At 39.7% G+C, this 15,774-nt stretch overlaps 1 protein-coding gene across 1 annotated transcript; it reads left to right on the top strand.

Annotated features, from left to right (window-relative positions):
* Positions 1–11,427, top strand: LOC121507350 (chitinase-3-like protein 1). Its single transcript, XM_041783632.1, has 11 exons — positions 1–46; positions 144–170; positions 259–466; positions 544–597; positions 2,207–2,372; positions 2,812–2,930; positions 6,148–6,250; positions 6,445–6,627; positions 6,817–6,933; positions 8,216–8,348; positions 11,072–11,427. The coding sequence occupies exons 1-11, from the start codon at positions 1–3 to the stop codon at positions 11,425–11,427; spliced, it is 1,512 nt and encodes a 503-aa protein (XP_041639566.1).
* The last annotated feature ends 4,347 nt before the right edge of the window (positions 11,428–15,774 follow it).

The raw sequence follows: 15,774 nt of genomic DNA, 5'->3' as shown, positions 1-15,774 counted from the left end.
ATGACGAGAGCTCAGAGCGCTGACATGAACACTGCAGCTGTTATTGGTGAGAAATTTCCCTCTGTGTGCCTTGTTTAATGAATTTTAGTTTTTATTTTGTATAGAAATGATGATTAATAAACATGTAAATGTGCATTTTTCAGTGTCTCTGCAGCTCTTCATTCAGACAGGTGAGTGTGAGCTTTTATTCAGAGACTCCTGTTTGAACTGATCCTCCGCTCTGACTGATTCAGTCATGTTTTTATGTTTCCATTGCAGCAGCAGCCACATACAGCCTGGTGTGTTATTTCTCCAACATGTCCCGTTACAGGACAGGTGTAGGGAAATATCTGCCTGACAACGTTGATCCTGTGCTCTGCACTCACCTGGTTTATTCCTATGCCATCATCGACCACGAGAACAAGCTCGCTGAGTCGGAGTGGAATGAGAAAAACGTCTACAGGTCGTTCACACGCCTCAAACAGAGGTAAGACAATCACAGAGAGGTTCTATTTATCTACCTGGACGCACAGATGTGTTTAAACACCTTCTCTCTGTGAACAGAAACTCTCTGCTGAAGACGTTACTGTCAGTCAGAGTCAACGAGGACCGAGCTCGGTGAGTTTTTATCAACCATGACAGATTTCTGTGAGACTGAGGCTCAGTGAGCACTTTATCCTTAAACAGAGTTAAAGGTGTAGTGGTGAAATCTGCTCCTGTGAAATAAGATGACCCTTCAACCTCCTGATATGTCATCAGTAGTCGAGGTAAACAGAAGATACAAGTTGTGATTTTCTAAAAATTTTTTTTTTTTTGTTAGTTTTTTTTTTTTTTTTTCAATTAAAATGCATTAAAACAATAAACTGGGATAAACCAACCCCAATTCCAAAAAGCTGGGGCGCTGTATTAATGTAAAAAAAAAACTGAAGTTAATGATTGTCAAACCTCACAAACCCATATCTTACACACAAAGGCACATAAACAACGGAAGCAGCTGTTGAAACGGGACATTTACCGTTTAAATTTCATGGCAGCAACACATCTCAAAAAAGTAGGGATAGTTGATTGGTCATCATTAGAGTGACACTATGACTTGATTGGTCGTAAGAGTGACTCTGTTACTGTTGATTGGTGGTGAGAGTGACTCTTTGACTGCTGATTGGTCGTTAGAGTAACTCTGTGACTGTTGATAGATTGTTAGAGTAACTGTGACTGTTTTGGTGAGAGTGACTCTGTGACTGTTGATTGGTGGTTAGAGTAACTCCGTGACTGTTGAGTGGTGGTTAGAGTGACTCTGTGACTGTTGATTGGTCGTTAGAGTAACTCTGTGATTGCTGATTGGTGGTTAGAGTGACTCTGTGACTGTTGATTGGTCATTAGAGTAACTCCGTGACTGTTGATTGGTGGTTAGAGTGACTCTGTGACTGTTGATTGGTTGTTAGAATGACCCTCTGACTGTTGATTGGTTGTTAGAGTAACTCTGTGACTGTTGATTGGTCGTTAGAGTAACTCCGTGACTGTTGATTGGTGGTTAGAGTGACTCTGTGACTGTTGATTGGTTGTTAGAGTGACCCTCTGACTGTTGTTTGCTGGTTAGAGTAACTCTGTGACTGCTGATTGGTAGTTAGAGTGACACTGTGACTACTGATTGGCGGTGAGAGTGACACTGACTGTTGATTGGTTGTTAGAGTGACTCTGTGACTGTTGATTGGTTGTTAGAGTGACCCTCTGACTGTTGTTTGCTGGTTAGAGTAACTCCGTGACTGTTGATTGGTGGTTAGAGTGACTCTGTGACTGTTGATTGGTTGTTAGAGTGACCCTCTGACTGTTGTTTGCTGGTTAGAGTAACTCTGTGACTGCTGATTGGTAGTTAGAGTGACACTGTGACTACTGATTGGCGGTGAGAGTGACACTGACTGTTGATTGGTGGTTAGAGTGACTCTGTGACTGTTGATTGGTGGTTAGAATGACTCTGTGACTATCCAAGAGGGAGCCATTGATCCCGATCATACTCAGGAATGAGATATAAGACATGAGAATGGGATAATTATGTTGTGGCCAAATGCTAATACATACAATGGCCCATATTACTGAAAATTTCATGGATTTTTGTGGAGAGAAGAAACACAGTCTGAATTTTAGCTTGCATGAAAACATTCTGATTTTGACCATTCTTGGTCAGGCTGGAGTATCTATCAGAGAACATATTAACCCTCATGTTTTTCAGGTTCTCCATCATGGCGTCCTCAGCTGAACGCCGTCAGAGGTTTGTCCGGTCATCTGTCACGTTCCTGAGGACTCACTGGTTTGACGGTCTGGATCTAGATGTGGATCAGAGTGGATCTGATGGAGGTTCATCCGACGACGTACAGCGGCTCGTTCTGCTCTGTAAGGTACAACAAACCCCAACTGAGAACCTGTTTAACAAAGAGAGCTCAATGAGAGGTGCTGTGGTTCTCATCTGACTCTATAGACCAGCAAGATCTTTAGTTTGGTAGTAGTTTTAGTAAATCATCACCATCAGAAACCTCAACAGAAACAGATTATTTTTATACTAATTCACCACTAGATGTCCCCAGTGCCTCTTTAGACATTCTAATGAGATCAGACTGAATATCAGAGGGTGCAGTTAGTTGGTGTTTCTCTCTGCTCTAAGTATTAAAAAAAAAAAAAGTTTATGCTGACATTTTTCTGTGGGCGTTTTTGGTCCCTTTCTGAAAGCAGACAGAAATGACAGTAGCATTTAATAAACTGAGATAAAATGTGTTTAAATGTCTCTGATGTAGATTATTTTATGGTAAACACACTGAGGATGTCTGTGTTGGTTTGTAGGAGCTGTCTGAGGCCTTTAGAACAGAGAGTGATGGAGATGGACGACTCGTCCTGTCTGCAGCCGCGTCACCGTCTTCACCTGTTAACGACCGACACAATGACCTGGCAGAGATCTCACAGTAAGACCCTGTTTACACCCTGCATTAACAGAGTTGTTGGGCATTCAGATACTAGAATCTAAGTACATATGTTCACAGTCTACACCAGGGATGTCAAACTTAATCACAGCAGGGGTCAAATTCTGAATGTGGGTCCAATCTGAGGGCCGAGCAGGGTCAACATTTAACCATAAACTGTCAACCTCATTTTCACCAGCGATGACTTATGGGGGGAAAAACCTTAGCACTGGTGATAAATGACTTTGAGATGAAATTGTCAAAATTAAACATTTAAAGGCTCAAAATCTGAGGTAAAAATGAAAACTTATTAGCTCAAAAGGTTCAAAACATGGCATTTAAAGTCAAAATAATGTTTTTAAAAGGCAAAAATATGAGATAGAAAGTTGAAATCATGATTCTTGACTGTCAAAATATTAGATAAATTCAAAATAAGCAGTTTAAAACATCAATGTGTGGGAAAAACATTTCAATTCTGAGTTTTAATGGTCAAAATATTACTTGAAATTTAAAACTGTGGATCTAAAAGGTCAGATTATGAGCTAAAGGTCAAAGTAAGGAACTAAAAGGGTCAAAATGTGAGAAAAAAAAATCCTAATCATGAGTCTAAAAGGTCAAAATGCTACTTAAAATTTTAAACTTGGGGAACTAAAAGGTAAAAAAATAAGATAAAAAGTCAAAATTGTGAATTGAAAAGGTCAAAATATGAAATAAAAAGTCAAAACCAAAACTGTGAGATGCATCAAGAATATGAAGTGAAAACATCAATGTATTTTACCACATTCCTGACTTTTTATCTAATTATTTTATCTTTTTATCAGTTTACATTTTTAAACTGGAGGAAATCTGCAGACCTCGAACCAGTGGGCCAGTTATAATAAAAATATGGTCAGGCGGGCCGGGTATAACTGTACCATGGGCCAGATTTGGCCCCTGGGCCTTGAGTTTGACACCCCTGGTTTACACTAACATACCTTCAGTTGGAACACACTTGCCAACTCTGAATATGAACCCCATTTCTGAAAAGTTGGGATGGTGCATACTAAAACACCTTCACTTTTTCAGTTTTAAATTTCAGCCTGATGCAACAGTCGTTTAAATTTATTTTATTCTCATTGATCTACACCCCATCATGACAAAGCGAAAACAGAATTTTCGCAAATGTATTACAAATTTCAAAAAACTGAAATATCACATTGACATAAGTATTCAGAGTCCTCAGTTGAAGCTCCTCTGGCAGCGATCAGCCTCCAGTCTTTTTGAATATGAAGCTTTGCAAGCCTGGATTGGGAATTTTCGGCCGTTCTCTGCTAATCCTCTCAAGCTCAGTCAGGTTGGATGGGGACCGTTGGTGGACAGCCATTCTTCTCTCCAGAGATGTTGGATACTGTTTTCATGTTGGATAGGGTTCAAACGTTACTTAAAAGTAGCTTTTTACTTTAAACTCAAAAATATCTTTTTTAAATCAAAAACATTACATTTTTTAAACTTCTTAATTTTAAGTTTTTTTTTTCCTTGTATACTGACAACTTTTTCAACTTGCACCTTTTATGAACCAAGGAATTTGGAGGGACTTTTTCCTGTAAATTTAAGACTTTAAACATTTTTTTCAGTTTATTCCTCTTTAATTTATGATGTTTTGAACTCAAAAATATTATTTTTCTTCTCCTAAATTTATGCTGTTTAATACTCTTCAAAAAGGCACAACAGCGCCTCACCTGCTGAGGAAGTTACGGTCTTTCAGTGTCAGCAAAGACATTTTAACTCTTGTATATATTTCACTCATAGAATCCATCCTTGTATACAGTATCTTGTCCTGGTTCAGTTTTCTCACTGTCAAACACAAAACCAAACTAGAATGGCCGTCTGAGGCACTCACACTCCCATTGATTACTATGGTGTTCAAAATTTCAAAGTACGAGAAAAACCGAACAGGTGCGCGGATCATCACCAAAATCTAACCGATTCTTCCTGGTCACTGTCCCAATATTCCCTGAAAGTTTGGTGAAGATCCGACTTTCCGTTCTCGAGTTATCTTGTACACATACAAACAAAGAAACGAACAAAGATACAGAACCCTTTACATACCCCCCCCCGACGATTTCATCAGTGTGGGTAACTACCCCGAATAATAAATCAGGCCAGCAAAATAACCCAAACACCCCAGACCCCCCTTCTCTGAACTGTACAAGCGCTTGGTGATGAGGAAAGCCACCCTCATCACTGAGGACGCCTCTCACCCCTGCATCACTCTTTCACTCTGCTGCAGAGCCCCACTGAACTGAAGGAACATTTACAGGAAGTCATTCATCCCTACGGCAATAACTTTTCTAAACGGCACCAAGCAGCACCGTTTTATTTGAACATCTGATTTGATCTGATTCTATGGTGTTAGGTTTTTTATGTGGTATGCATCTGGAGAGGTCAGTGGAGGATGTTTGCCTGAATAAGCTGTTAAAGAGACATTTCTTTCTTTCTTTCTTTCTTTTTTTTTTTAATCTTGGAACAGACAAATAAAGTTCTATTCTATTCTTAAAATTTTTGATTTTTTGGTTGAAGATCACAATTTTTTTTTTATAATTAAAATTTTAGTATACTTTCTGTTTTATAAATGTGACTTTTAAAATTTCTAAATTCTGAATGTTTTTTGATTTATAAATTGACACTCTCTCAACTAATGGCTTTATAAACTCAGGGGTTTGAGGTTTTTTTTCTGTAAATTTACTACTTTGCAGTATATTTGTGATTATTCCTCTTTGATTGATAATCTTTAAACTTTAAAAAATCCTAAATTTATGCTGTTTAAAACTGGAAAATTTAGATTTCATGGTTGTAAATTATAACTTTTTAAACAAACAAAACAAATCAGGGTTTCTTTGATCATAAAGTAACGACTTTTCAGACTTAGACTAAGATTTATTATAAACACACTAATCTTTAAATTCTGAAATTTAGAGTTTTAAATCCTGTTATAAATTTTAAACTAAAAAATTCCAATTCGTTTTTTTAATTGTAAAATGCAAATAAAATGGCCAACTTTTTAACTTAAACATTTTGAGTTCTTTCTTTGTTTAATGGTCCTAACAGGCTGTGGAATTTCAACCATTACAGTCCAGAAAGTTCGTCATAAGTTTGTTTTTTTTTTCTGGTATTTTAGTGTGTATTTATATGAGAATGTTTTACATGTTTTTGATGTAGTCGTGAATTTAAACCTGTTCAGGTTCCTTGATTTCATCAGTGTGAAGACGTTTGACTTCGTCAGTGGTGAGGACGCCGTAACCGCTCACCACAGCCCGCTCTACTCTCACAACGCCAGCAGCATCGTAAGTGAACATTTTTATCCTTCATTCATAGAAATACCTCATGTTTATCTGACAGAGTTTACAGTATTTCAGTGCTATGACATCAGAAAGATCGTTCTTGTAAAAACGTCTATCTGACTGTCTGAGAACATAAAAGCCTTCCAGGATTTCTAAAAATCGTTGACAACTTTTCCGCCCTCTCTCCATCCCGTCAGGACGGCGTCGTCACCTCGTGGTTGCAGCGAGGCGTCCCTGCAGAGAAGCTGTTGTTGGGTTTTCCCGCTCACGCTCGCTCTTTCACCCTCTCCAGTACAGCAGACGGCATCGGGGCCCCCGTCAGCGGCCCCGCCAGCCCCGGGCCCTACACCCAGCAAAGCGGGGTCTGGGCTTATTACGAGGTAAAGGGAGCATGCTCAGAAGAAACAGGAAAGGAAAGGTTTACTTTAAAATGTAAAGTTTGAGAATGTTTAGCTTTTTTTGAGAATCTCAGATGAAGATGTTCACGCTGATTTTAAAAGTCCAGTTTTCACAGAGTAACTCGTCTTCTTCTGACAGTAAACATTCTGCCTTGTCCTTGTCGTTTTCAGACGTGCTCCTTTCTCAGAGGAACATCAGCTCGCTGGCTCGACACCCAAAAAGTTCCCTTTGCTGTTAAAGGCAGCCAGTGGGTGGGCTTTGACAACCAGAGGAGCTACAGCACTAAGGTACCAGAGGAGAAGAGACTGGCCTGGGACAAGGGTCCTAAAAGTTGGGACTATTAGTGAAAAATCTGGCACTTCAAAAACATGTAAATGTGTCATTTTAGATTTGATGCCAGAAGTAAATAATTATGACATTTTAGTCTGTTACACACCAGAATGACTAAGAGCCGATGGATCATCCAGACTCATGTCTGTCATCAGGAGGAGCCATCTCTGAGAGCTTCAATCCGATTGGCTTGTTCCTGGTCAGAGAGTGACCAGACCAATCAGCATCAATTTAAGAGAAAGAGGCGGGAGCTACAGACTGTTATAAACTCAGGGGTTGGAGGGTTTTTTTCCGTAAATTGACTACTTTACAACATTTTTGTGTTAATTCTTCTTTAATAATAATCTTTTAAACTTGAAAAAAAACTTGAATAGGTATGACTTTTTAAGAATAAAAAATGAGTTTGTAAATTTAGGATTTTTTAAACTCTGTTTTTCAGTTTGGCTGAATCCTCCTGTTTATACCAGATGATCTAAAACCCAAACTGTGGGCCTATGAGGTTTTGTCATAACTGATTATTTATTGAAACTAGAAAAGCACTCAGAGAGCGCAGACCTCCACCATTAGCCCTATCTCCCAATAGTACAGAATCCTTTAAAAAAATTCCTGGATCCAGACAGGGATCCGGATCACTCCCAAAATCTAATCAGTTCTTCCTTATGCCATTTCTGACATTTCCTGAAAATTTCATCAAAATTCGTCCATAACTTATTGAGTTATGCTGCTAACAAACAAACCCTGCCAATCACATAACCTCCTCGGTGGAGGTAATAATCCTCTCTTATCTGGAATCATAAATATCCAACATGTCTGACATCTGTGATTCCAGATGTAGATTTTTCCGGTAGAACCCACAATAACCAGAGACAGAGAGCGTCACCAGTTTGCTTCATTTACAGACTTACCCTTCCTCTGAGCCAGGGCCTAACACAGGTTCTTTATTGTTTTCTGTTCCATAAACGTTTCAGAATATATGGCTGGACATCCTGCAGCCAATGCCAACTGTCCTCCATGTTTGTTTCTCTTCTGAAGTCCCGTTTGAATTGTTAGACAGCAGCTGTGTTTCCGAGGATTATGATGTTAAACCAGCTCATACTGTCGCCATACTGTAGTTTTAACATCAGTCCAGATTAGATCATCAACTCCTCCTGTGTAATCAGCCTTAAATAATGTCCCAGCATTTTAGGAAAGCAGGTTGTTTCCCTGCGAGTGATATAGCGCCCTCTGCTGGTCTTCCAGGTGGATTATCTGAGGAGCCGGCGGCTCGGAGGAGCGGCTGTGTGGACTTTGGATATGGACGACTTCTCCGGAGAGTTCTGTGGCGAGGGCAGATATCCTCTGATCTCACGTCTGAAATCTGAACTCAGAGACGGTGAGGAGGCAGACACGCGAGGTTTTTATGTTCACGGACGATAACTGCTAACACGCAGGTTTGAAGGCCGTCAGTGAGGTCACTGTCAACTATTTACAGGAGAAGAGCGTAAAGACAGCATTTACAAGAATTCAATCCATCCTCCTCTCATTCAGGCGGATTCTGATTGGTTATCAAAGTGACACTCAGGTTTTTCTGTGACGTACGGAACTTTCTCTGAGCTCTAAATATACTGCTCTTTGAATTTTCTGATGAACCAGCCAACCAGAAACAGGTAGAGGATGGACCAATCAGGTTCACTCTGCCTGTTGTTGCTATGCTGTTCTCCAGGAGACATTTGCTTTGATGTCACTAAGAGAGTCCCAACATTCTGTCACACACACACTCATGGTGAAAGTCTCAAACTGTAACAGCAGTTATTAAAAATCTGGCAAAAAGGGCAAATAATGAAGCTTTAAACTAGCAAAATTTTTAAGCACTTTCATTGCAATTTAGGGAATTTATCTTTATTCATCTTGGAAATTTAGGTTTGGGAAATTGCACATCATCTTTTAGGGAATTTCCCTGACCTCTAAGATTTAAGTGAAAACTTCCTTCCTTACTGACCAAGGCCAAGGGTGAACTGGGCGGGGGAGTATGCTTTGAAATTTTGAACATTTTTGGTGCTTGGAAATTATTCTTTTTTTTTTTTTTTTTTTTTTTTTTTAGATTTCAAATTTGATTGGAAATTTGGGTGGGGAATATCCTTTTAAAATGTTCTGAATTTCCACTGAATTTGTGTGGATGTTTGCAGGATTTTTTTTTTTTTCATAATTTTCTAAGAGAATTTTTGAGAATTTGATTATTTATTTTTAGTGGAAATTCCTTTGAAATTTTGGTAAATTTGCCTGAAATGGTTAAGGAACTTTTAGGGAATTTTTGGGTGAAAATTTAATGTATATTTTCAGGATTTTTCTGAAAAGTTTACTGAAAACATTGGGGTGTACTTGAGGACATTTAGAGAAAAAATTTTTGGTAGTGTCTTGGAAATTTAGGTTTAGGAAATTGCATGTCATCTTTTAGGGAATTTCCCTGACCTCTGAGATTTTAGTGAAAATTTAGTTCTTTACTGACTGAAGCCAGGGATGAACTGGGCGGGGGAGTATGCTTTGAAATTTTGAACATTTTTGGTGCTTGGAAATACATTTATTTTTGAAGTTTTTAAATTTGATTGGAAATTTGGGTGGGGAATTTCCTTTTGAAATTTTCCATGGAATGTAGGTGGAATTTGTAATTATTTGAGAATTTGCTTTGAAATTTTGGGATCTTTGCTTTGAAATATTTTGGTACTTTCTTTGTGAATTTGACTGTAAATTTGTGTGGGAAATCTCCTTAAAATCTTTAAGAGATTGTTGGAATTTAATAGAAATTGTTGGTAACGTCATGTGGAGAAATTTTTGTTTTGCAAATGTCTGAGGATTTTGAAAGGGATTTTCCAAGACCTCCATAAATTTTTGTGAAAATGAAGTTCATACCTGTCTTACTGACTAAATGAGTCCCTACTTCCTGGACCAAACATACTCAGAATCTATTAAAGGGGCTCTATGCAAGATTTAGAAAAATATCAGTGTAGCGACCCAGCATTGACCAGTTTTATTGTCTTTATACGTGTGTAATGTGTAAAGTTTATTGAATGGGACGCGTTTTAGAGCAGAAGCAACAGGGCTAACATTGCTTAGCTCTGATAATGGTGCCACGACCGCAGATTTCAGATAGCTGACATTATGTGTTGAAGATATTTTACGAACTAAGTTAAAACAATAAACTCAGTAAGTTGAGTCCAGTGCCAGGAAGCAAGAAAAAGATGCAATATTATCCAGAAAACACTAAATGAGCAACGTGACATTCTCGTTGTTTGGATAGCATCTTGGTAAGCAAGCTAACGTCATGTAGCATATGGTTTATACAACATAAAACACTACACTGTATTTCATGGTCCGAAGTGATGTCTTACCTTTCCATCTCTGGATCGGTATTTATCTCGAGTGCCGAGCAAAGCTCCCTCCATTTCTCAAATGTTCCACCGATATTTATCCTCGATTTCCCCCTGCGTCTGTCACACTCTCTTTTAGCTTGAAGGGCTTCGGCAGATAAAACTATCTTAATTTTTTATGTTTTCGCCGAGTTTGTGTGGGTGTTTGGGCTGAGCTAGCCGGTCGTTTACTCGCGGACGCAGCCTTCTCCATTCAACACGCCGTTGTCAGGTATAAACAGAGCAAGGGAGTGCGTGCATTACGTAGTACATGACGTCACTTCCGTTGAGATTTCACGGAAAATTCGGCCCGAGTTCTTCACAGAGAAATGACTCCACAGGCCTATGCAGGAAAACAAAGAAGACAGAAAGAGCCTCATTCTTCACACTGGGATAAAGTGCGCACCATTATATACTCAAAAGTGGGAAGTTTTAAAGCAAAAATCTTACATAGAGCCCCTTTAAAGATAATATGTGTTGTACAGTAAGATAATCTTGTTGTTCCCATACGAAGACAAAACTACTTCCTGTTCACAGACAGGGCCTAGGTTTGAGACTTACCAGGTCCCACTGATCCTAAATAAGAGACTGACACTAAAACAAAAGCTCGGGTCTCTGGGGGTTAAATTCAAGATATTCCTCACATCATCTCCTGTTTCACATTGTTATCCTAACAGCTGATCCAAGGCTTTTTTATATTTGTTTTTCCTAGAATTGACAACAAAGGAGACCCCTCTTTCCTCTCCTCCCTCCCCCTCTGTCTCCTCGTCCACTGGGGGGACACCGCCGTCTCTCACCCCCTTGCCGTCTCACACTGGCTGTCTCCTGAACATCACTCTGGAGCTTCCCATTAGCAGATTCTGCACGCGGCGAGCTGACGGGCTGTACCGGAGCTGGGCACGCGCAGACACCATCTTCAGGTGTGTGCGGAGGAAGACGTATGTCACACGGTGTCACGGCGAGGAGACGCAGCAGGGCAGCAGCACAGAGGCAGCTACGGCGTCACCGACCGTGGTTACCGTCAGCTTAACTCTCAGTCATGTGTTAGGAGTGTGGACGATCAGCTGACTCAAAGGAAAGACGGACTTAAAATCATGAAAATCACTTCCTGACCCCGTCTGGCATTCACGCCATCAGGTGTACGTGGCTGCAAACAACATAGAGAGAGAGTTCAGAGCTGAGTGAATCCTGAGGACAGCCAGAGAATGAGCAGGTCATTTCATCAACACTCAGAAAAAACAAGGAGCTATGTGACAGTTTAGGTCAGGATCAGTGAAACATCTACCTGTTGAAAAACCTCCAGATGTAAAGAATAACACAAGAGTGGGCTAATTTTAGGGGAGATCAGCAAACACACCAGGAGATGGCGCCACCAAATCTGGATTTAAGTGGTGGATAGAAGGTATATATATAATATATAATATATATATCAAAACGGAGGGAATCTTCTCCTGCTACTGTCAAACCAAGAACCAAAGCCAAATCATGCACACTTTCGGCGTGAGAGGACCAACTGTCCCAAGAATGGCGACATCTCCCTCATCTGCTGCAATGTTATGGATTCTGAGACTTTGGCCTTCTGACTCAGAAAGATGCCCGTTTTAGGTTAATCCCCTGGCCTCACAATCAACACCAAAATAACATCACTGTTAGTTCCAATTTCTTCAGAAATTGCATTCTCTTGTTCCTTTTGTTATTCGACTGTTCAGACCAATCAGAGGAGGGCGTGATGGCGATGTCATCAGGCATGTAAAGGTTCTGATCTGAGGGAGGCAGGTAAACATAGGAGCCTTACAGTGATGATAACATGATGATGATTTTAATGTCTTAAAAAGTTAGGATGCCAGATGTAGTGAGCTTGACTTTGGTAATCAATCATGTGGGATTGATCTGATCAGTGAACGCTACAAAAACAATCTGACTTTATATCTCTCTGATTGTCTTCAAACTTTCAGACTGATAAAACAGCCCTCATAGCCCTGATTACATGAGTTTCACAATGCAGAAAACGCCATCGTTCTTAACTTTAGTTCAGAGAAGGACCCTCATGCCCCAGTCTAAGACCCCCCAGGATTTTAGCTTTCATGACGCCCTGACCTGAAGTGACTTCAAAAACCAGCGTCTTTAACCCCCCTGAGTCCCTAGGGCACTGATCATCAACTGGAGGCCCAGGGGCCACATCAGGCCCCCCACAGCTTTCCATGTGGCCCTCAGAAGCTCATTTAGATTCAGAAAAAGAGCTGAGGAAAAAACATATTGCTATATTTAGGGTATCTTTTCTTCCTTTCATTTTATATCTACAGATATTTAACTCCAAAAATAAGTGAGATTGAAACTTTTTTTTAAGATTGACTTAGTGCTTGATCAGTTTTACAAAAATCCAACTATTACTAACCATTATTAGCAAATAATATGCATGACAAACTTACTCATAAGTCAATTTTTGATTTAAATAGCAGATTTCTGTGTATATTTAACAATTCAGAGGAGCTGGGAGTTTATTTTTCACTGCCTGAGACTTTAAACAAAATATCTTTCCCTTCATGTGTTTTTAAGCAGTGAGGATGCAGAAAATTCACATTAAACTACATGGCAGCCCCAGAAATATGTGGCTAAAATACCTCAGCTGCCCCGTTGTGGCTTGCTGAGGTATAGGGATTGAACAGTGTGAATAAGGGCTGAGGTCACTGCTAAAGGCTAAAAATAAGGTACATTTCAAAGAAGATACAATTACTTTGACTAATTTTTTTCTTTTATTTAATGTATTTAACGTGACGGTGCTCACAATATCTGCATAAATATAAGCTGGCCCTTGTACACATGTAGTTGATGACCCCTGCCCTATGGGGATCTTTGACCCTTGTGGACTGTTGATTCTGGATTACTTTGGTTGTGTTGGTGCATATGGCTTACAATTTACTAAGGGTGTGTATTTTGGAGTGAATTTTTGTATTTCAGGTGAAAAGATTTTTAAGTCTTTAATACACTGTGAAAAAAGAGTCATAACTTTTCTCATGTACTTTAAATCTAGCACTGAGTTGCCATGTTGATATTTTTCATTATCACAGTAAATAACGCACTGCTGGCCAATTCAATAAATATCTGGAACAAACATTTTTTGGGCTTGTTTGAGGGTTGTCGTGGTGTGAATGTGTGTGTTGAGGAATGTGTGTGAGCTATTGTTAAGTGGACAAATTTCCAGAATACACACCACACTACAAGGACATTTCATACTATGAGGACGTAAGAAGAGTCTGACCCTGAGACCACACAGGATGGATGGATGGATGATGGTTGGATAATTGATGGATGATGGTTGGATGAATGATTGATGGTTGGATGGATGGATGGATGCTTTTTTACATTATGATGGAGATATTTTTGTTAATCATTCAGTCTTAGTGGGTTTATTAAAAGACAGGAGTGCGCAACCTCAGGTAACCTTCTAAGAGAAGAAAAAAAACCTCACTATTATATTCTCAGGTTAATCCTGTATCTGTCAGAGAGATTAAGACCGTTTCAGAAAATTCTCTCATTTCATCACTTCCTCCTATAATTCCCTCCAAACTTCAGGACTGTTCTAGTTCTGAATATTACAACTACAAAGTCCTCCTCCTCACATACAAATCTCTCCATGCTCTGGCTCCCCAGTACCTTTCTGATCTCCTCCATCCATACACACCATCCCGCAACCTTTGATCTTCAGACACCGGCCTACTTTCCATGCCCAAAACCAACTCCGAACCTATGGAGACAGAGCCTTCAGTGCTGCAGCCCCCACCCTCTGGAACACTCTTCCTGCAGACATCCTTAGCGCTCCATCTCTGGACGTTTTCAAAAAACGATTCAAGCACCACCTGTTCACCACAGCCTACAGTCTTCACTAAACCAGCCCTTACACTCATCCTACCCCTCACATAGTTTGTCCATGTCTATGTGTTCCTGTAAAGCGTCCTTGGGTTTCTTGAAAGGCGCTATATAAATTCAAGATATTATTATTATTATTATTGAATATAAAAACCTACAAAGCCTTTCTGTTTCTCACCGCATTACAACATAGTCATCTTGTGTGCCCCAGTCTTAGTCCTGATAATGATACATCATCATTTAATTTCAGTGGTCTTTGATTAGTCTCTTCTGTTTTCTCGTTAACCTGAACCCCAGTGTGACCCGTGTCCCAGCGGTACCTGCAGCTCACCACATTAGAGTGACTGAGTCCCTGTTATACTCTGATCCTCAGGCTGCAGGGCCGGGCTTCATTACTGATCTTCTACAGGTGAGTCTGATCAGGAAAACCAGCCGGCAGCACAGATATCTTATCTAATCTAATATATATCTTATAGTGCATGGTCTCTGCCACTTGGTGGTGCTGTTGGGCCAGTTTTAGAGAATTATATTCCTCTGACCTCCCTGTGAGGTTAAATCCTGGCTTTTCTACATTATAGTAATACTTTCTGCAAATACATTTTTACATAACTGTCAACAATGTCCATTAAAGTTTAATTTGCTTGAAATGTTGGGGAATTTTCTATAAAATTTTCATTGATCTTTTAAGGAATTTGTTCGGATATTTTCAAGTATTTTCATGGAATTTGGGTGGTATGCCTAAACATCGGCTTTAAAATTTAAGCAGTTTTTAGACTGATCGGGTCCTACTGATTCAGAATAAGAGGGAGGAACTAAAAATGCATTCAGACTAAAGCTCAGGACTAAACAAGGTTTAAGTTTTGTCTACTCATTTTTTATTACTGTGAAACTGAGTTTTTCTTTCCACCTTATTAAAGTTTACTTCTCTTCTTTAATGTTTAATTCAGACCCTCCTTTAGTTCTAGTCCTTCCATCATCACAGCTCAAACGCCTCAGTGACCTTCCTCCAGTCCGTCCTCTAAGGGCCCAGGGTTTCATGGTTTAGGGGGATGGGGGTGGATGTATAGGGCTGTATTGTTGTGGCATCCCGGCTCTATGGGTCAGGGTCAGGGAGGGCGTAGAAGAGGATCATCAGCTTCAGATTTGGTTCAGAACAAGGTCTGAGGTCAAACTCATGCTCAATGTAATAGAATGTGGCCCTCTCTCAGTGACAGGAAAGAATAGAATGTTTTGTTAGCTTGAAAGGATGGAATCATCACATGCAAGGATGGAATGATTTAAAAGCGTTAAATGATGACATCATTAAAAGCAGAAGATGGAATGTTTTAAAGGCTTTAGGGATGAAATACTCAAAAGCAGAGGATGGAATGTTTTAAAGGCTTTAGGGATGACATACTCAAAAGCAGAGGATGGAATGTTTTAAAAGCTTTAGGGATGACATACTCAAAAGCAGAGGATGGAATGTTTTAAAAGCTTTAGGGATGACATACTCAAAAGCAGAGGATGGAATGTTTTAAAAGCTTTAGGGATGACATACTCAAAGGCAGA

This window comes from Cheilinus undulatus, linkage group 3 (genome assembly GCF_018320785.1).
Source record: "Cheilinus undulatus linkage group 3, ASM1832078v1, whole genome shotgun sequence".
NCBI classification, from domain to species: Eukaryota; Metazoa; Chordata; class Actinopteri; order Labriformes; family Labridae; genus Cheilinus; species Cheilinus undulatus.
The sequence above is the reverse complement of the archived record's forward strand: the minus strand, read 5'-3'. Positions and strand labels throughout refer to the sequence as shown.